At 25.4% G+C, this 22,484-nt stretch overlaps 1 protein-coding gene and 1 long non-coding RNA gene across 13 annotated transcripts in view; one reads left to right on the top strand and one right to left on the bottom strand.

Annotated features, from left to right (window-relative positions):
• LOC111031572 overlaps positions 1-22,475 on the bottom strand; it is a 31,945-nt gene extending 9,470 nt beyond the window's left edge. Inside the window, exons 1-3 of one of the 2 annotated variants that reach the window (XR_002604217.1) lie at positions 22,276-22,475; positions 21,288-21,349; positions 11,880-12,290 (exon numbers count right to left, since the gene is read on the bottom strand). This is a non-coding gene — a long non-coding RNA (uncharacterized LOC111031572). Of the gene's footprint in view, positions 1-11,879; positions 12,291-21,287; positions 21,350-22,275 lie in introns of those variants that run through there. The other variant, XR_002604218.1, reaches the window with a different exon arrangement.
• The window catches only part of LOC111031570 (calcitonin gene-related peptide type 1 receptor), a 145,605-nt gene that overhangs the window by 13,374 nt on the left and 109,747 nt on the right, over positions 1-22,484 (top strand). For 3 of the 11 annotated variants that reach the window (XM_022311591.1, XM_022311582.1, XM_022311590.1), the window contains exons 1-2: positions 2,546-2,854; positions 18,429-18,582. In XM_022311591.1, coding sequence (XP_022167283.1) covers positions 18,483-18,582 — 100 coding nt within the window. In that variant the 5' untranslated portion in view covers positions 2,546-2,854; positions 18,429-18,482. Of the gene's footprint in view, positions 1-2,545; positions 2,869-7,415; positions 7,535-15,459; positions 15,500-17,272; positions 17,446-18,428; positions 18,583-22,484 lie in introns of those variants that run through there. The other 8 variants (XM_022311586.1, XM_022311587.1, XM_022311584.1 and 5 more) reach the window with 8 other exon arrangements.

The raw sequence follows: 22,484 nt of genomic DNA, 5'->3' as shown, positions 1-22,484 counted from the left end.
TGTTCGTCGAATTTGCGTATACTTTACCCTGCAGTTCTGTAAAAAATGTATGCCACTGCTCCAAATACTGTATCTAATTGCTGATTACGCAGACGAAAAGACAATAATATCCATCAACTCCGTTCCCGATACAGCTTCACTTTCCAACATCTATATAATTCAAACTTTTAAAATATTGCATTAGAAAAATTATCGAATGTCCTTGAAAAACCATCCACGATGAAGCTAAAATATTTTATAAACATTTCTATAATTGTCCACTCAACCACCCTAATCCACTTGTCAAAAATCTCGCAGTCCCTACAATTGCCGGTTAATCCTCCAAGACGCTTTAGGCATTAGCTGTGTGTCGTGATTAGTTAGACGCATAATATGCGTTGTATTATAGTACTAATAACTATTATTAAGTGTAAATTTAATATTATACAAATGCATTATAAATAGTATAATAAAAAAAAAAAATGTCGACTTATGAGAGTATCATTAGTAGGTGGTCTGCTCGCCTCAATGTTTGTTCACTTATTAATATAATAGGCACTTTTGCATTTTTTTCTCATTATGGAGAATAATATATGATACTTGTGTCCTATATGATTAGTGTGCCCTTAAAAGTATAGACCTATAGCTCATATATTTCTATTTAATTATTTTTTTAAATAATTGTTGTTGCCAAAAAATTAAAAATAAATGTGTCTTCGACATGTTCGTACTCAAGTTCAAGTTGAGTTAATTATTTTCAGGCCTAAGTAAAATGCAAGTACGATTGGTTTTATTGAAAACTTTGGTTGGCAGTTAATATAACCACTAGATTTCGAAGTGTGCGACGTTAGTGAGACATTCCCGTATTTGTCTTACAAAAGCGGCAAATTGTAGATGAAATATATTGAAAGTGATATACGCAATTGTGTAAATCCCTTTTACGGTGCTCTCTTACCGTTGTATACTTAAGTCAGGGACATTTACTAAGAAGATTTCCATTATCGTTATCGTATATTGAATTGTGCGGTTATATAAATATAATTATACATATACCAATATATTCGGATTTATATTTACTGTTTAAAGTTAAAAGTTTTATTGAAATTAAATGTTGTGCAATGATATAAAAATACAATTCTCAACTTTTATCAACTATTTATTTTTACATTATTTAAAACATTATATCGTGTAGTGTGATTATCTCAAAAGTAACATAATTATAAAGATACTATATATAGGTAATATGGAATTTATAACGATAAAATCCATATAGTAAATTATACACATAATAGGTAAAGTTTGAACTTTTAAATTAAAAACTTTAAATTATCGATCGGAACTTTATGAAATATTGGAATTGTATAAGGTATACTCTTGTTACTAAGTTTGACATAAACGTCACTTAAAAAAAAATCAACAATTTTTAATATTTAATAAAAATGAATGTAATATTATTTAATATTGTAATAGGTAAGTATAATTATATTAATCGTTTATTGCATCATTTTTGTTTACGAAACGTTTAACTATGGGTACCTACATCTGTTATTAATTTAAACATACGATATGTCTTATTCTTATAGTAAGTACCTAACAATAGTAACACTAGTATCCAATTAGATATTTATTTAATCATGCGTAGGTAACAAATATAGTAATTCTGTTTAGTTACACCGTCTATATAAATATGTCTACGAGTGTAGTACATGCGATTTACTATGCATATTATACTGTATGTATATGAATCATCGAACATTTACATAACATTGTTTTGACCTTTAGTCAGTGACGACGAGTAATTTTTTTATTACCGATGTTTGTTACCGGAGCAAACTTTGGAAGACGATTAAAACTACGTGAAAATGTATTATTATAGCGGATAATACCTAACAATTTTTAAAAATATAAAACTAAAGTAAACACCGCATATCGTCTGTAAAGATGTGTGTACAATAATATGATGATTAAAAATAAAAATTGGCACTATACATCCACCGGTTCATACGATTGACAAGCGATGAATATTTAAAAAACTAGTATACATTATATAATATTTATCGTTAAAAATCGTTAACAAAGGAGTAACACTGTTATTTTGTTTTGATCATACATTTAATGAATACTTGTATCGCAACAAGTTATTCAATTATGCTATGAATAATAGTGTTTCGCCACGTGTTAGGCCTGTACGCGAATTCAAACGTCGTCACTCATCCGTCGATAAGTATTGGCATATCATAGTGATGTATTCAGGCTTAGAGCCTAAACATACTATATTGAGCACATTTTTTTTGTATAAAATATTGATACAACAGTTATTATTTAGCCTAGTAAATACAGAATTATGTTGTGGATAGAATTAAATTCATTTATTTTATTTGGGAATATCTTGTTGAAAATTGAAAATATTTATAAACCTATAACATAGTTATACACCTAATCATAAAATTATTAGCATACCTTAGGTTAAACACACACATTGCATATTATATCATAATATGGGCGGCGCTATATTACTATCACTGATAGTTTAGTTCAGTGATTACTATTGAGCAGATTATTGAGTGTTGGTTTAATCTGTGTTGTTATTCATTATTAATAAAAAAATTGATTATGTTATGTGTATTTGAAGTTGTCAATAATTTGTATTTTACTCTACAGTTTTTCGCATACTTCCTAAATAAAATGATTTACTCTTAAAAATTATGAAAACAATCAGTCAAAATGCTAACTATTAGAGTTTATTAAAGGTTTTAAGCATTTTAGTATTACAATAATTGACTAATGAGTGGATAAGGTTTTCAATTATTTACTATGTTTAACTAAAGTAAATGAAATGTATGGATAATGAAGAGGAATCGTGATGTATTAGCAAGTATGAAGTAAATTGTAAAACTTTATTTCTTAATTATTACTATTACCACATATTTATAATTTTTATTTTTACATGGCATGGTGCACTATATTGGCCATATTTTACTCGTTATTGAATATTGGCATATAAGGGCTCTAGTTTTAAATTGCTACATTATGACGTAACACCGATTAATCAATCATATTAATTATTATTATTTATGGTTACAAGTCTATATTTTATCCTACCAATTTGATACAGTATGAACAATGGAAAAATATATTTCTAACACAGTATATTACGACTAAGAATTTTTTCAGACTATATCATCTTAGAGTTTAGACACACGTATTGTCTATAGGTATTATATTATAGAGGTCTAATATCTAAACAAGTATCAGAGAAGCTCACTCTGCGAGCGTGCTAAATTCACGGTTTCTAAGTGTATTTTAATATTATACAACGCTATAAACTACAACTTCAAACACAATTTAATGACCTTTTTATTTTTTTGTACCTAATTTTAGGTTAAAGTAAGTTAGAACACATTATATCCCCTTTGTGCCCGCTCGTCCGTTAGTTACCAGTACATAGTTATGATTGTTGATACTAAGATATTTATTTATTCACTATTGTTTGTAGTTAGTTTACATAGTTACGATTGTTTGCATTGAGAAATTTAATTACTGTTGTTGTTAATAAGATAATTACTCATTGTATAAGTGGGTATTTAATATAGATTCATGCTTTCCAAAATAAACTACCAAATTGGTTACCACTTACCAACTTCTTACTAAATTTTATTCGGAATCATAGTTCATTAATACGGTTTGGAAATGGGAATTTAGTATGCTAACGATTGGACGTTCTCTAAGTGAGCGTTTCTAACTTGTTTTTGAAAGAGTTCCGAGAAAATTTTTTGTATAATAAGATGTACATAGGTGTAATATGTACAGCAATAATGATTATACCTTGTACAAAAGTCAATCTTACTATCAATTTTCAAGTATCAAGTGAAAGTATTAACCGTTGAAAACTTTCATACAAAGTATTAAATATATATATATATATAAATATTAGGGTTCTAAATATAAGTTTAGAACACTTTATACACACGTTATGTCCATCTGTCTGTTAGTTACAAGTAAATAAAGTTACGACTGTTGATATATATCAAATTTTCTATTTTAATATTAGGATTTATAATTTAAAACAGAACACTAGAAATACACTTAAATGCTGAGCAGAGTCTCATTAATATAAATATTTTAATACTGCAATAATTGAGCAAATCAATAGTTTAATAACGGTTCTATTCGACGTAATTTTTTACTGGCCATTATTAAAAATATCATACTTAGAGTATTTAATATAGATTTATACTAGCTAATTTAAAAACGTAGCTACAAAAATATAAATGTCATTCATTTATGTATGGAATTGTATTTTATTACTTTACAACATTTAAATACCTTAAATTTAGCACCCTCTCAGAATGAGCTTTCCTCACTTGTTTGATATTAACTAGTATGAATTTATATTAAATACTTATATTTTGATATTTTTTATACTGACTAGTATATTTTTACTCTGAATAGAACCGTTATTAAACTATTTATCTGTTCAACTGTAGTATTCAAATATTTATATTATTAATACTTAAGCTAAGGATATTTTTTAGTTTTTTGTTTTTAATTAAATATGAAAACTAATATTAAAATGGCAAAATGTATCAACAATCCTAACCAAGTACTGGTAAAAGAGGTAAAAGGACATAGTAAAGTGATTTTTAATATATTATGTTTAGAAACCTAAAAGTATACGTATTTTTGTATTACTCAGAAAATTATTTACAATAAATATAAAGAATCAGAATTTAAAAATAAAAAATAAACTATTTTTATATTATTGTTAAATTACATTGTTAAATAACTTGGTGTCTTCATAACATGGTTGATAATTGTATTATTTCGATTCATTTTAATTTGTTTACTAATTTTGTAAACAGTTGTACGATATTAATGTATAGGATTAATAATAACGTGCAATATCTCAAATATGAAAATAATAATTTCCCCGATTTTTTCACTAATGAGTAATGGGTAAGGTGATCACGAGTTTCTACTAGAATAATTGAGTTATAATTTAACTTCGTTAGTGTACGTAACTAATAAAATATTATTTTCTGAAGGAAAAAATTTTAAAATATTTTAAAATAATTTCTATTAGAAAACAAAAATTTTAGTTTTATAAAAATAAAGACTTGTGTCGATTGATTGTGAACAATTTACCCACGGTATATTTAACTTAATTCGTTTCAGTCTTTAGGGCACCTTCTTGAACCCTAATGAAGCAATGCATAAACTAGCTAATGCATCGTATACAGGAAGTTGAACTGACTATTGAAATACTTGATTGACGGTTGTCAATAGTGAAACGTTGATCTGTAGAGTTGATGAGAACATTCCTATTGGATGAAATCGAGAATGATTGTTTTACGGTATCGCCTTATTTCTAGTTATTTATTCAAGCCGTTTCATTATTAAAACGATTCTATGATTTATTCTATTACGGTTCTTATGCAGTTCGAATAATTTATTGTTCGATAGAAGATTCTTTCTTTATTGTGTAGGTTAAATATTAGCGAGTATCTATATAGAATATGATATTATATTAACAGCTCCTAATTAAATTATACACATTTTGGTAATTACTCAATCAAAAATAAAGTACAGTGTTTATGCAAATAAATATGAAATATGTACTAATGTGTCAAAATATTCTTTAAAACTTTAGAGGCAGTTGAGTGCATGTAAAAAAAATAATTAGTGTGACCTATAAGACCATAAGAAATACTTTTACAAGATAAATATAAGCACCTAACGAGAGTAAAATACAATTTGCAACTTAACTAAACAAATTATTATTTTTTATTTTGGGCACTTTTAAAAACTAAAATATAATTGTATTTAATATTAGGCTACAATATATTACTTATGATGTATGTAGGTAATTATTACTGAGTATGTACGTCTGCAATTGTTTTCTGGTATTTAAATAATTATATTAAACAAATTATGTAAAATTAATGTGTTTTACTTATTAGATGAAACTTAAAATATTTCATCATGTTAACGATGTTTTTTACCTTCTATATTATTGAACAACGTAAAAAGTCATTGTCACCTGGCAATTTTTAACAATTTAATTACATTGAAGAAAATGAACAATTTTAACATTTATAATTAATTTTATAGCTTTTTAAAAAAACTTTATCTATCATGTGCTATTTAAAATGTTTCTGTGCTCTTTGATTTATATTTTCTACAGTCCTCTTAATTTTTTAAACATTTATTAAATTGTTTTTGTTTACAGTTTTCTATTTTAGTGACATCACACCTGTCTTTCTTTTAAAAAAAAGTTAAAAACGATTTAACTGGAATTCTCAAATTTGATCTATTTTACCTCCTATCTAAGTACTAACTCTGATAAAAATATTAAAAAAATTGGTAAATACAAATATTGCAGATGAATAACAGATTTGTGATCTTATGCATGTTAATTATCCTACCCACTTAAAAGAAAACAATTATCAAAAATATGAACTGTCTAAAAAATATTTAATAATTTTATGAATAATTGTAATCTTTCAATTTAGATCAAAGGTTATAAACTATTATTAACTAACTTAATATTAGAATTTCTTTAAAGAGAATACTCTAAAACGAATTATTTTTCTCAAAATATAAGCTAAATTATTTATCATACCTACCGGTTTCCATTGTTCATTAATGATTTTTTGAAGAGAATAAATTAAGCACTAGTTCTTTTATTTTCTATCTCATTTCAATTGTTTTTGAATTCCATCCTTTCAATTTGAATGGTTATATAATTCGCAGTTTTCTCGGGAGTAAGGTATTATTTAAATACTGAATATTCTAAAAGTATTGTCTTTAGTCATACAAAAACCATTATTTTCAATGAAATTGTTTTTAAAGTATTCCAAAGGCTTATTTTTGTTAACTGGTTGTAACGCTCCAAGCAAAGCAAAAATACATGTGTGTTATCTCTTAACAAAATATAATTTTTTTTTTTTTTAGTATTCATATGTGCTTTACAACCAAAATGGTTTATATACATTATTATTCAAATATCCAAAATATGTATGTTTTGTTTTCTTAAAATGTATAATTTTTATTTTTATTAAGAATACAAGTATATTAATAACACAGAATATTTGTGATTTAAAACTAATTTTTATAAAAAAGACATTTTATTATTATTATTTGCATGTGAGGTTATTCTGTATAATAATATTATATATTATATTATTAAATATTAATTTTCATCTTAACTTTATTGATGTATTTTTTATATCAACGACTAAAATCATAAACCAATTTTTTTTTATTCTTGTATAATCAGAAGATAATATTAACTATTATTAAACAAAATAGTTAATATTAAAATAGTTGAGAACTTAAAATATTTGCTAAGAAAAAAATGGCATTAGATAATTTACCTACCATACGAAAATGGCTACATTTTTGAAAAAATAACACTGCATTTATTTTTTTTATAGTCCAAATACATTGGTTGTACAAAATGTCACTATCTATTTACAAATAATTTTCAATATAACAAGTGACAAAAAAATTATTATCAGCTGGGACATACAACACCACAAGGCACTTTGGCTGGGTATGTCCAAAACAACTTTATTAAAAGTAATATAAACCTACTCACGAGGAACAATTGATTTTTTACAATTTTTCATATGAGTTTTTTTGTGTGTAGAACCTTTAAGCTTTACACACGTTTTTGACTCTCGCCCCCGTTATTGGTACGTATTCAAACTTTGCTCGTTGAACTAAACTATATTGGAACGGAATTTTCAAAATGCATTAAACGTATTAAAACTAAATCAGTAGTTGAACTAGGTAGTCTAAGTTGCTCTGAAGTTTTGGTGATTTGTTTATGCTTATATTGTATGTCAAGCACAGCATATGCTATGTACTCCTTGTAATCCATTGATTCGATTTTAATTACATTTTTAACTGACAAACTATTATGTATAGTTTTACGTCACATATTCTACAGTTGTTTTCGACAATGTTCTTATATAATAAAATATCCTTGTGTGACTTTGAGTACACCTGGTAATATCTGCGCATTGAGGAGTGTACATTGAAACTACTTTAATTTTTCAATTATTTTTTTCTAAGATTTAACCCGACATCGGACAGCTATATAATATGGAATATCGTATAGAAAACTCTTTGTTCAAGTCTATATAAGTATCAATATAGTTTGATTTTTTTTTTTGAATAAATAACTATTAATAATCGTCCGTTCATCTCTTGGTCTTAACATTGTATATTACACTGTTTTACTGTCCTTCCCTCTCCGATTCGAGATTATTATTATATTTAATTTTTCCGCTCCCTTTAGTTCAGATCTCAACTGATCATAATCCCTTCTGACCTCTTAATGCTACCTCTTCGTTAATTTATATTCAATTAAATTTATTAGTTATTACTTAGGCTGTCATTTTAAACTAAAATATTTGGTAATACCTACAAATTGCTATGACTATTTTTTGTTGTTATTTTTTAGAACTTTTCTACTACTTTGTCATTAATTATTATTATTATTTTATAATCACCATTAACATAATTGATGTATTATAATATTCAGACAAAGGCTCTTAAAAAAAAATAAAACTACTAACATTCTTTGCAAGGTATTGAAATATTAAATAATTACATTTTATTAAAAGCTTTTTTATTTAATTACAATTACAATATATAGGTTCGCTAATTTTGTTCGAAATATCAATATTGATGGTGCAAATATGACATAATATCATATAAAACATGGAAATAGTAGAGGAATTTAAAGATCAAACTGAAGTTGCTGAATTTCCTAATTGTTCAGTACCTACCTAAGACGTACGATCAAGGATTACATATTTTTTGTAAATGAATTCAATTACCCTTTTTACCGGAGACAACTCACAAAATGTATTGTCAGAGTATTTTTGTGTCCCATAATTTAACTTAAAGCTTTTAACACAGTATCCGAGTGAAGTGATATGTATTCATCGCTATTTTTAAATATTTATTTTTAGCATGATCCTAGTGTTTAAATATTTTATTTTGTATTTGTGTCGTTATTTGATAAATGTTAAATTAAACTGACTACCTGACTGATATTCAAACTTCTTTTCCTGAAAACGTTTCATATTAATATTATTGTTAAATATTATAAGAAATAATGGTTCAGTAATCTATTTAAACACGATTACCTGCTTGATAAAGAATTAATTAAAAAAACTATCTACTATAGTTCATAATATAACAATAGTTTACAATAATACAATAATGAGTTATTAATGTTTGAACGATTATAATATTTATATTCAATTTTACTTAGGTACCTATATAAGTTATTGAACTGCACGGATTGAACATCTTAAGAATTGAAAAATATTTTCATTATATTATTGTGCAAAATATATTAAAACATCATAAATAGCTATTTTAATTTAATTCCAATAAATATAAATCTTGAATTTTTGAGATGTATTTACTACAATTATTATTCATTAATTGATTGTTTTTTGATTTGATTCATACTACAAAAAAACTTAACTTGATTAATGTTATATCATAAAATCATATATATATATATATATTTACATTTGTGATTTAATTGTCGCTTTAATACTTTTCTGGTAATATCTGCCAATACTAGTCTAGTATAATATGAGGTTTAACCGGGTTCGTTATTTTATATAAACCGCACAGGAAATAACAGATTTTACCTGTTTCGTGAGGACAAAATTGAGCCATTAAAAAGGTCGATGTCAAAATAGAAGGGATTGGAGAGAACCTATATTTGGTACCTTTTTAGCGTCATGAGAATTTTACGAGTGCTTGAAATATACTCTTATACAACGACTACCACGAGAATGGACTTAACGACCCCTAAGGTGCTATAGATAGTTTTGCGTGCTTCAAGTGATTTTTTTTATTTTACATTTTCAGGCATGCAATAAAAATAATTGTATTTTTGGTTTTAAACTTTTTCTTATAACTTTTAACTATACCTATTTAGGTATTTAGGCATTATTATTAACATATAATTAAAAGCATACATTTTTGATTGTCGTATAGAAAATTTAATCTAATTAAAAAAAAAAATTAACGACCATATTTGTTGATTATCAATTATTGATATTTGATTTAAAATAATTTTCAACCTATAATATTTATATTTTGTGTTTATAAATAGATGCAATTCTTGCAAAGAAATCTAATATAAAATTAAACATTTCTTATGAACTAAAACTATTTTAAGTTTGTATTATTTGAGGAATAGAAAATAATTAATTATGGAACATATAAATACCACTCTATTACATCAATATTTTTTGAATTACAACACAATAGCTAAATTGTTATTCTATGATTAACTATCTAATTCCGTCAATATTAGAAGTAATCAAATGTCTTATATAAAAAAAAATGTGCAATTGTAATTTTGGGATTTTTAGAATTTTGCGGGAACAACTTATAAAATACCAAGTATCAAACGTTTAAGCTTTAGCTATGACAAAATATACTGTAAAAATTTTTACTTCAAAATATAAAAAATGAGATAAGTTTTTGTAGTAAGTACCTACAGTTATCAAAATGTTATCAAACATAATAATTATAGAGATAACAATTTTATTTCATTCACGTATTATAATATTGAGATACAGGCATAACTGCATAGGTGCACAGCTCTAGCACTAAATATCATAACATATTATTTAAAAGGTTGTAATGGTTGTACTCGTATATTGTTGATGAAACTTTAATAAATTATAGTTTTCCTAAATTATTGTCTAAAAATGTGTTCATCGACCTAGAAGGTTGTTTTTTTTTGTTTTCTTCTTGTTATTTCACTCAACTATTGTTTTGGCATGATAATATTTTATTAAGTTATAATATTATTTATCATGTAAATATATAAAAAGCCATAAAGATTAGGTTGTCACTTGCCGCATTGAAGAAAATATTAAATAATGAATTATAAAGCGTTCGAGGAATGCATTATTTTTATTTCACTCTTAGAAAAATGATTTTCGGATGATCAATTATCAGCTGACACAAACATAATAATGGCATGGGACAACTATCGTTTATAATTTGAATGCTATTCAAGTTTATCTACCAAATAATTATAAAATACAAAAAATTCAAAAAACTATTTGAATTAGGTACATGCAGACACACATTCATATGAAAAAATGGCCCCCATCAGAGTTTAAAATAGTTCAATATACGTTACCTACGTATACAATTTTACAAATATCAATTTAGCATGGATAAAAACTTTCTACATAAATAATATGTCTTGTTATAATTTGCTTAGGTATATTTTACCTTTTAAATATGCAAGTTTTGAAAATGTAATCAAATAGAAACATAATTATTTGTTGATTAAAAATACATAGTGCCTATCCATCATTAACAAAATGTTGATACTATTGTTTTGTGGACAATATTATGAAATAGTGAATCGATTACCTAGTGCTGATTCAAACATAATATGTTCTATCTTCTATCACATTTTTTATATTACTTAATAGAACCTTATGCAATTGGTAGTTGTTAATTTTTTTATTTGATACCAGATAAAAATAGCTTTATTTATTGAGAAAATGGACCATTCTTTTTGCTTGTTTTTGGATGCCAACAATAAGTAACGATGATCGGTATTCGGTATGGTATTTTTTATTTTATTGAAGTAGCACACTCTTCAATCGATTGCAGATTTCATAACACGTAATACGTTAACAGATCTTCCTATTTTTCTTTCATAAATACCATGTGTTTGGTGCAGAAACTTTTATTAGTTTGAAACGTTGGTCAAACTTTTGTAATATTATTGTTGGGAATAAATCCAGTGTGAACAACTTTTGTAAAACATTGAAATATGTAAGTCGTAACTTCACATCTATGATATTTAAAATAAATAAAATAGCCACACACGTAAATAAAAATTATGATTTAATTTATAGGGCTTACCAACATCTAATGATTCATTATACTCTATTTATATAATAAAAAAAACAAATTTTGCCTAATGATAGTAAAATATGTACATAGAGGTACTATGATAATACATTTTCTGTTCTATTTAGGTGCATGGAAACAAATAGTTATTGAAATACAATTAGGCACTCAATACTATTCATATACATTGTTATTAGACTATAATTATGATGATAACCTCATATCTGTTAAAATTGTTCATTTTACACGGATGTTTGCAGTCCCAATATTTTCCACTTCTTTCATTTTTGTTAATCATGAAGTTGGCCCTTTGATATATTTTATGTAGATAAATTACTTGCCATACAATTTCAACTCGACTGGTTTGAAAATAGTGTGTTGCAAATAAACTGTAATTGAATGTGTCAAAATGATTATATTTCTCGCTTAGTTTGTTATTTTTCAATACCTAACTTATTACGAGATATCACTTTCAAACGCTGCCTTATAGTTAGAGTCATAGGGTTAGGCCCGTCACTTTTATCTAATGATCAGTCAATAAATGGACATTATATTCAATAGTTTATCGCAAAGCGGTCAGAACATCAGAGTTCGTGAAAATCAGCTATACTGCCGGGATATACTACTTTTATTACTTCGACTAGGTATTTAAAGTTGATGGGCATGGTCAGTTTGATCACTACTTCCATTTAGAGTAGTAATATTAAATCTTAGTTGGTTGACAAGTCGATAAAATTCAATGATCTTGAAACGAAATTTGTACACAGTTATACTTAAGTTAATTATAATAGATGATATTATATTCTCAATAAAATGTATGAAAAAAAGTGAGATGGTACCGCAGTAGATGCATTTCTTTATTATGTATGTACCCACCTACTTCTTTTATATGTTTACCGTCAAAACTGACAGAACTATTTATCAGATGCGATGAACTTTTTAATACCTAATCGCGATTTATGTCACAATAAGTTGTATGTAATTTGTAGATGTTCAGACTCTAGGAGCAAGTTACTGTAATTTATACTTATACTCTGTCTACTCTGTTGGTTATTGGACTAGAAAATAAACAATAAGTACACATCATCTCCGTAGGAGTTATAATATTAAGTTAAATTAAAGTAGACTTATAATAAATGAAGGAAACTTATTCGGAAATTTCATTTAAAGTTGTTTCGATTTGATTTCATCATGAATTAATTTATCAATGAAGATCCATTAAAAAAAGGTTATTCATGCGCCCATAATCTATAAACATAATATTTTAACGATAGCTTCAAGTATTATGGACGAGGCAACTTTAACCAAGCATTCTGTACATTTAGGTACATTCTAAACATAACATACCTAATGATAAAATACATTCACGAAATATTTCTATCGAGTATGTGATAATTAATTTGGTTATTACATATTGTGGTTTATTATAGAGGATGTCTCGTTTGGATTACGTGTAAACTTAATTAAATTAAATAATTAATTAGCAGTTTGATTAATGAACTAACCGATAAATCAATTAGTTGGTTATAGTTATTGATTTTACAATAGGGTGCTTTGTACAAAAAACATTTTTTATAACATTTTTTTTTACTAGTAAGCTAGTTCAAAAAGTTCCATATGTGTTAATGCATTTGATAATCAATATTAGCTGAACAATTTTGGGGTAGTTTGAATACAAATCTACTTGTTCTCTAAATTTACCAGAAGATCTTAATAAAATTATTAAAGTAGCAAAGAAATGAATAAATAAAAATCTCATTTATTTCAGTGGTACGACTGACTGGACCAGAAATGGGCAAACTTTTATAACTGGGGGCCAAAAAGTAAAAATAAAAATGTACGATGAGCACAAAATTGCACACATTTTATGTTTTTCGTATCATACGCTTATTTTTTTTTATAAGATTATAACATAAAATCATGGTTTGTGGGACACATTTTAACCATACATGGACCGGCATACTAGACGCAGGGCAATTCATTATTTAGTAGTGACATATAGATTATCTATAGCATTAGTACCTAATAAATTATTACAAATATAAAATTTCATATTTATATATTTTAGAATAAAAACTATATTACTATTAAGAAGATACTAGATAGCAGTGTAGTGTAGATGACAATGTTTTTATAAAACAAATAGTTTATTATTATCAAATTTGTTCTGTCTGTTTCTTGTTTTTTTTTCCATATTGACAATAAATGTATTTTATGTGTATACATATAAGTTAATATTATTTTAAACATATATATTTGTAATAAAATGTAAAATAATATAACATTATATACAATATATACACACATAATAACAAATGTATTATGATAAAAACTAATTTTTTCTAATATTTATGGGGTTTAAAACAAATTGACGTGCTGTATAATATCTACAGTTATTTATCATATCTAAGTCTACAATATAGTTGGTATGTTCAATTTAAGCTTGCAAAATATAATATATATCCGATAAGTTTTATGTTGGATAAGTTTTAAATTAAATTTTATTTCAGAACAACGTCAAAACCAATATAGAGAAATGTGTAAAATATACAAAGAATTTATGTTACAATAAATTATAATGATACCTATTTTTGTAAAATGTATGGTACGAAAATGTTTTTAAAAAAATGTTCCGAAGTCAAATAAAATGATCATACGTAATATATATCTACCAACCGAAATAAATATTATAAAATTAAAACTTTTTAATGGTTATTCACATAATCAATATTACCTAAATACAATATACAGGGTGATTGACCTTATTCAAAATTCGAATGAGTAGTTCCTCAGTTATTTAAATTCTTATACTCCTTAAAAATGGTTTTACAAAATTCTAAAATGTATAATATTATGTTATATTTTATCTAGTATAATATATTATTACATTTTGACCAATTTTACAAATTGTAAATATTGTTAGATTATTAATAGGTACCCATAAATTGTTATCATTTTTAAATCATCTTATCAACCATATCTTTCAAACCCATTTATATGGACCTATTATATTCAGTACACTAATAACCCAAAAGTTACTAGTTCGATATTTGATTTTGATATGTCAACATTTTCAGAAAAATTATCAGTTAAGTAATTTACAGAAGAAAGAGGAGGGGGGTTCATTTGAATAACAAATGTCTGAAGTCCACACTCCTTATGCGGTAATTACAAAAAGTTCTAAAAATTTTAAAATTTAGTTATGAGGAAAAATTAAATTTAAAAATTCAAAAATTCAAATTTCGATTAGCTGCATTATTGCACAAAAAACAAATGGGAGTGATTGTGCATGGTGATTGGTGAATCACCGTGTACATTCATAATGAGACCTACACTTTTTGTGGTACAAATTTAGAAATAATGTCTTTCTAGTATTGCGAACTATACTTATACAGCAGTTAGTTATTAACGTGGTCTGTCACTTATACTCTCTCATTTCTCGGTTGCTATCTTTATTTGTAATTGCTGCCTCTTATCCGGTAGGTCACGGCTCATTAACTTAATGCCTGTAACCACGGTAACTATGTAGAGTTGACTCTTGTTTCATGTTTTAGAATCAGTTTACCTTATTCGGCTCATTCGTATACACACACACCAGGTAGTGATGAAGATTTTTTTGGCGGTTCTTCGCGAAATATAGTCATTATGTTTTATTAAAGTAGCAATTATAATTTATTGAGCGACCAAATATAGTTTTACGTGTATTAGCAAAGCAGCTTAATAGTTTTATAACGAAGTGTTTAATAGTAGTAAACATAATTTATTGGTTTATCATTTGTATCGTCATTCTGAAATATTCTGAAATGCCTATTCTGTTATCAGTGATATTTTTAGAACTAATTGACAAGAAATCATCAGTATTTCTATTTTTGTTTCATATCTATTCGAAGTTGTGATGAAAGTTATGAAGGAATTAAGTTAGCGTTTTGTTTGTACGTGTATGTATCTACTTCTAAAAGCAAGTTACGTTTAGTTTTTCTTGTAGATAATTAGACAATAATTTTGTAATGGTTAAGCGATTTTATATAATATATTATTACAAAATATTACTGTTAATTATTGTAGGAACTTAATCTTATGTGCAAAACGATTAAAAGCAGAAAAAATAATAACCACACAGAAAAGAAGTAAACATAGAAATGGATTAATAATTTATGGTTCTTTGTATGGATTTAGATTTTAGATATACGCATTGAAATTTAAGTCTTTGTCCACATATGTACATTGTACAGTATTTACGTTGACTCATTTCTGTTAAAATTAATAAAGGCAACAAGTTGCAATAGGTACCTGACACCTTTTGAAATTTTAATCAAAATTGAGTTATTCATTGATTTCAACTGAAAATATGGCGGGAAGTTCATTTTTGTAATTATAATAGTGATAAGTGCTAACATTACCTTAAAGTGTAGGTATACAAAATATAAATGTATTTTAAAAAGTAAGGTTTGGCAGTTTAGGCCACGTATTAATTCCAATCACATATTTCACTATATGATTAAGTATTATTTGTCATACACGTGGTTTAGGATTAAAATATTTTCTGTTTTATCATAAGGAGTTATCTGCATTACATTTTTACCGAATGTATTACATCCATTGATTTATTGTGACATAATGTTCATGTTCCATGTAAAATATGCGTATCAACGTATTTTTTTAAAAAAAACATATTTTTACCGATATGATTAATATTCCTGTTTAAAAAAATATTTAGTAGTATTTTTTTTGTAAATACATAAATACACAGTTGTATTGAACTTAAATAAGAATTATGACTCATTGTTCTTCAATTGTTGATCTATTTGCTGGTATAGTTAATATTGTTTTCTTTTTTACAACAGAAAAGTTATGGTAAAATAATTTAGGAAGAAAATACTATGAAATATGTATTGATGAAAATATTTTTTAAATATATAACTTTACCCATTTATTATTTTATAGGTAGTTAGGTATTAATTTTTGTGTCACTGGAATAATATTTAAGCAATAATGGTTTGTACTAAAGACTTAAGTTTTCCACAATTACTACTGGACCTCTCTCATGAAATGCAGTGTAATTATTATTGTAGTCTTTAATTCGGACAAAAATTGACCGCACTTTTGGTGATGAGTCATAACAGCCAGTAATTACTGTGAGCGCTTAATTCTGACCAGTGTCCAGAAGCATATCAGTGCCGAATGTCAACAATTAATTTCATGGTGAATTAAACAGGGTTGCCGAATTTAGTGCCATAATTATTTTATTGAATTTTCTAATGAAAATAATTTACATAACCCAATTTATTTAATTGTAGAAATAATCTATGTTTAAGGTCATATTCAGTGACCAGTATTTTTTGCTGATACGTAAATATGGTTTAGGTATACGTTTTCAGTTGACAATTTACACTTGCTTACAATTGTTTCATTTCCCTTGTGATTTATGGGATTAAGTATTCTAATTATTGAGGAAGTCATTAACTGAATGAAATAAGTTATAATAAATACCAATTTAAAATCTTGTATTTTATCCTTTGGATTTCGTTGTTTGTTTTCACGAAGGTAAAACACTTTTAAAATTTAACTGTAGTCATGTAGTCATACTTATTTACTAAAATGTAATCAATTTGAATTCATATTATTTTTCCTATTCTTTATGAATTTGTATTATTAAATTATTTATTAGGTATGAACTAGGTATTTTTGAGTTAAAATTGTTTTATGTCTGATGTTGAATATGTATATTTATTGCAATTTGAAAATTGAAGTTGTATATACTAATATGCTTATCTAAATTTGTACGTTTCTATTTATGTAAATATATTATGACCTTTGAAGTTATAAATACAGAAATAGTTGCTTATTTACAGTAGAAAGTGAACAGTTGTGTCTGGCGTCTGCTATATGATACTATTATTACGAGGCAACATATTTTTTTTAAGGATTTTTCTACTTGAAAACTTTTGCTTGAGCGATTCTTATGCGGATGTTTTTTCTTAGGTTATAGAAAATAAGTATAGTCAGAATATAAGTTTAATTATATGAATGCAGTGAACATAGGTTTAAAAAAAAAACTAAGTCGATACTGATATGTATTGATTTTATGTAACAAACAGACGATTATGTTGCAGTTGTTTTAATAATAACATTTTACATTTCGAATTAATACCCAGATATAATCTGAGTTCACATGTAATTTAATCGTATTGTCAACTTAAAACTATTTAATTTATTATTCAGTATTTTCTGATGTATCAAACATAAGGAAATAAATCGTGGAATGTAAAAGGAAATTTTTGCTATAAGAAGATGGAACTTATGTCACAATTCATGATAGACAAATATGTTACTCTACAAGAATGATAATAAAATAGTTATATTTGTTTTTATATAAAATATAGCGTTTTTAGTACTTTAATGACTTGCTATACCTAATTGTTATGTATAATAATTATTAATGATTATTTAATTTTTGTTACTACATTAACATGTACTTAAATCATCGAAAACAATTTGAAGGAACATATTATTTTGTATTTTTGTAGTTGCTGTAAACCAAAAATAATTCATGCACGAATTACTTTGACTTAAAACGCAAAATGACTACAGAAAGTCCTACGGGGATTTCAGCAGAATTTCAAAATCATTTGCGATCGGAATGTGAACACAAACTTAATGAAACAGTTCATACATATCCAAGTAAGCCATTATGAATTAATAAAAGTAAATAAATGTAGTATTTCAGTTAATTATGGACTATAATAATAAATAGTTTTTTTTTTGTAGTAAGTAAATATATTTTGCTTATAATTATTTAACATAGACAATGTTCTAATTTTTAATTACAAAAAAGACTACATATGTATAAATAAATAGAATAACAGTAAGTAATTTAAATTTCATGTGGTTATCAAAATGGATTTTGAATTATGTCTTTTGTCGTATAAGTCTAAATTGTCATTGTTTTCAATTTCACATGAACACTTTCATTTCATTATCAGGTGCAATCGAATTTCAGCATTTTAAGACCCTATATTTACTATGAGTGTGTGCAAGATGCTTTTAATAATGACGTCAGGCAAATTTAATTACAAGACTTACATGAATATACAATAATTTAGAAATTGCTAGAAGTATTTCTGAAACTTTATAATGATTATAACACGGTCTCGTACAATTCCATGTTACTTTTAAATAAAAATTTATATCTAAAGAATTATTTGTTTTGAGTAAATATTTTTCAAGCAATTATGTAACTAGTTTTTAAATTTATTCAAGAATTGTGTTTGAAAATACAATTTTTCAGTTTTTTTAAAAATATTTTATTATTTATTGTGTTGTAATTTATTGATAAAACGGAATCCATACATTTTGTTGAGTAATTTTTTTGCAGATTTTAAATTTACTAAAAATATCACAGTTCTATATCTTACAATTTGTGTGGTTTTTTTTATTTGAAATTATATTTCAAAAGATATTATATACTATTAAAGTACTATACCTTATTACTTACATAATAATTATATACTTATATTTTTGTACGTTTCAAACTTTCGAAACAAATAATACTTCATTTTCACACATAACCTATTTAATATTATTTATATAGTATAACTTATTTAATTAGAATAGTTATTACAACAAACACCTTTTATCACTGATGACAGTCAAGTCAGACGACTAGCCTACAGTAATAGTTAGGATTTTCGGGTGTCACTAATTGGACGGGTCATGCTTATAGAGTTCAGGCCGCATCAGTTGCGTTTATGGTGGTAACAAACACTGAATATATATTACTGGAAATTTATGTTTATAATGAATTCACGGTAATTTTGTCAACGTAATATTTACGAGTAGTACGAAGAATATTAGTTGAAATTAAAATTGTGAAGCATGTTCGTTCTTCAATTTAAATTTCACAAAAGCATTACTCAATCCTATATTTAAGTATTGTTGTTTGAAAGTATAACAATCTGAGTTCGAAATCGATAATTTTTATACCTATAACATGAAAAAAGGTTATATCTTATGTTTACTATTACATTTTTATTATAATTTAGTAAAAAAAAGTAAATATATAGTAGGTAAATATTTTTTAAACAAATATTTTTGCTGCGTGAAAATACTGACAAATGTTATTTTGCAAAATTGTAATGACAAATATTTCTATTCATTGAATGTATGTACCTATATATTCAATAGTTATCCTGAATACTATTTTAATTTGTTGAGTTATTATTTATTCTTATTATTTATTTTATAATACTGATTTTTAGAATTTTCAAATTTAATTAAGTAGCATATTTTAAAATTCTTGAGATTAATTGATCATCATTAATAATCTGTAAAAATTGCCTGAGTTTAATAAATACTAGATTTAATACGGCAATATTAAATATATTTTATATTTTTGTATACCATTTTAAGAATTATTATCCTTAATAAAAACATTTTAATAACTGGGATAACTATTAATTCAAATTTTGATCAAAATATCAAATAATAAAAAAATTATCCATTAAACAACTTACAGTAAAAATGGTGGGTTCTCATTTGAAAAACAGAAGTTTCTTTTGCCACAAGGTACTTCTTAAATACTAAAAACAAAATTTCAAGATTTTGATAACATGATCTTTGAGTATATTTAAACATTTCATATAAATAATATCAATAATAAGATCGATACGAATTTGAATTTTCACTATTAAAGGAATAATAGGAGTGGCAAAAGTCGGCAAATCATCCTGTATAATACATATATCTAATATTGATTATGTGAATAAACATTAAATTTAAAAAAAAAATAATTAGAAATTTAATTTTAAAACAACTATTTGGATAAGTATTTATTACGTTTGAACATTATTTTACAACGTTTTCGAGCAATACATTTTATCAATATAGGAATCATTATAATTTATCGTAACATAATAAATTCTTTGGGTATTTTACACATTTTTCTTTATTGCCTTTAATGTTTTTCTGTACTGGTATTTAAGTCTAAACTTATCCAACAAATAAAACTTATCGGATATATACGAGTATATCATATTTATGCAGCATAAATTAAAAATACCAACTATATTACTGTAGATTTAAATATGATCAATAATTTTAGATATCATACAGAACTTAAATTTGATTTAAAAAATATAAAAACTAGAACAATTTAGTTTTCATCATAATTTGTTATTGCGCATGGGTATTTTATTTATTAATTAACAATTTTAAATATAATTATTTTCGTTTGTTTTGTTCGTTTATTTATTTTTGTCTAAAAATATTATTATGATCAGGTTTATGTATCTAAATAATACTAAAATATAAATTATTATATTTCGAAACTAAGTATTTTAAACTGTTAAATATAAAATATAGAGTGTAAAAATATTAGAATTGTATACCTATGTCACTCTGCTAGTCAACTATAGTGAGCTTCAATTGTATCTCGACATTGATTAAATCGCTGTAATATATAAGATAAATTTCATTTAGAATAAATTTATAAACATTGCAGAGGTACCAACAATTATTTTAAATGAAGACGGTGTCAGCCTCTATTTTAAAGGATATTTTACAATTTATTAATTAAGTATGTAATTATTAGTTATTTATTTTTTATAAGTAATTTGTTTTTCTATAATCGTCGCATTTATTATGTAATAATTAATAATAATTATGATAATAAATAAATTTAAAAAAACGTACCACAGGACATAGTTATTTGATTTGTAGTACCTATACTGGTAAAAATCCATTAACATTAGTCTAAAATTCTAAATGTCTTGAAACTTGTAATGGGTATAGAAAATATTAATATAAAAATACTAATGAGGAAACGCTTCAGTTCTTATGGTTAATATTTTTCTAATTTTTTCTAATTAGATTAACATTACTAAAATCACTAGAGGAAAACTCATAATGTTCATCGAAATTTGAACTTTAAATGCTCATAAACATTTAACGTGGCTTTACACAACCCAACTGATTTAATTAATTATTAAATTGAGTATTTTATTTTATTGAATAATAAAATGTATTTATGTTATACTTAGCGTAATTTAATTCATTTCATTCATCCTTAAACTTTAATCGATTATTCTTAAACCATAATAATATTTTATAGGTAGTACGCATATGATATTTACACTATACAATACATTAGATTAGGTCTATATTTTTATAGTAATTGTAGTAGAATAAAAATTTAAAAAAATATAAAAGAACAGCGGGAGTAGCCGGGGCTAAGCGGCGACAGAATAGGGGTGTACCCGGCTCAATAGCCCATAGATTTCAATTCAGATAATAATTACACTACTACTTGATATGATTATTAGATTACCTTTTAGTTCATTTACCGATGTTATAATTTGAAATATTAAATCCACTTACCTTGTATTGATGTGGATCCTTGTTGTGGTGGTGGTAACGTCTCTGGTAGGTGTGGGTTGATGCGCGTTACTATTACTCTACGACTTTTATGATATTATGTTCTTTTTTCTAAATACAGTGCGTTTACTCTTAGCCTTTGTGGTGGAGTATAACCACGGTTATTTTTCTTACTTTAATTACGCTTAGAAAACTTTAATGCAGTGGATGGA

Source organism: Myzus persicae, unplaced genomic scaffold (assembly GCF_001856785.1).
Source record: "Myzus persicae strain clone G006 unplaced genomic scaffold, MPER_G0061.0, whole genome shotgun sequence".
Taxonomy (NCBI): domain Eukaryota; kingdom Metazoa; phylum Arthropoda; class Insecta; order Hemiptera; family Aphididae; genus Myzus; species Myzus persicae.
This window is presented reverse-complemented; position numbering and strand designations above follow the sequence as displayed.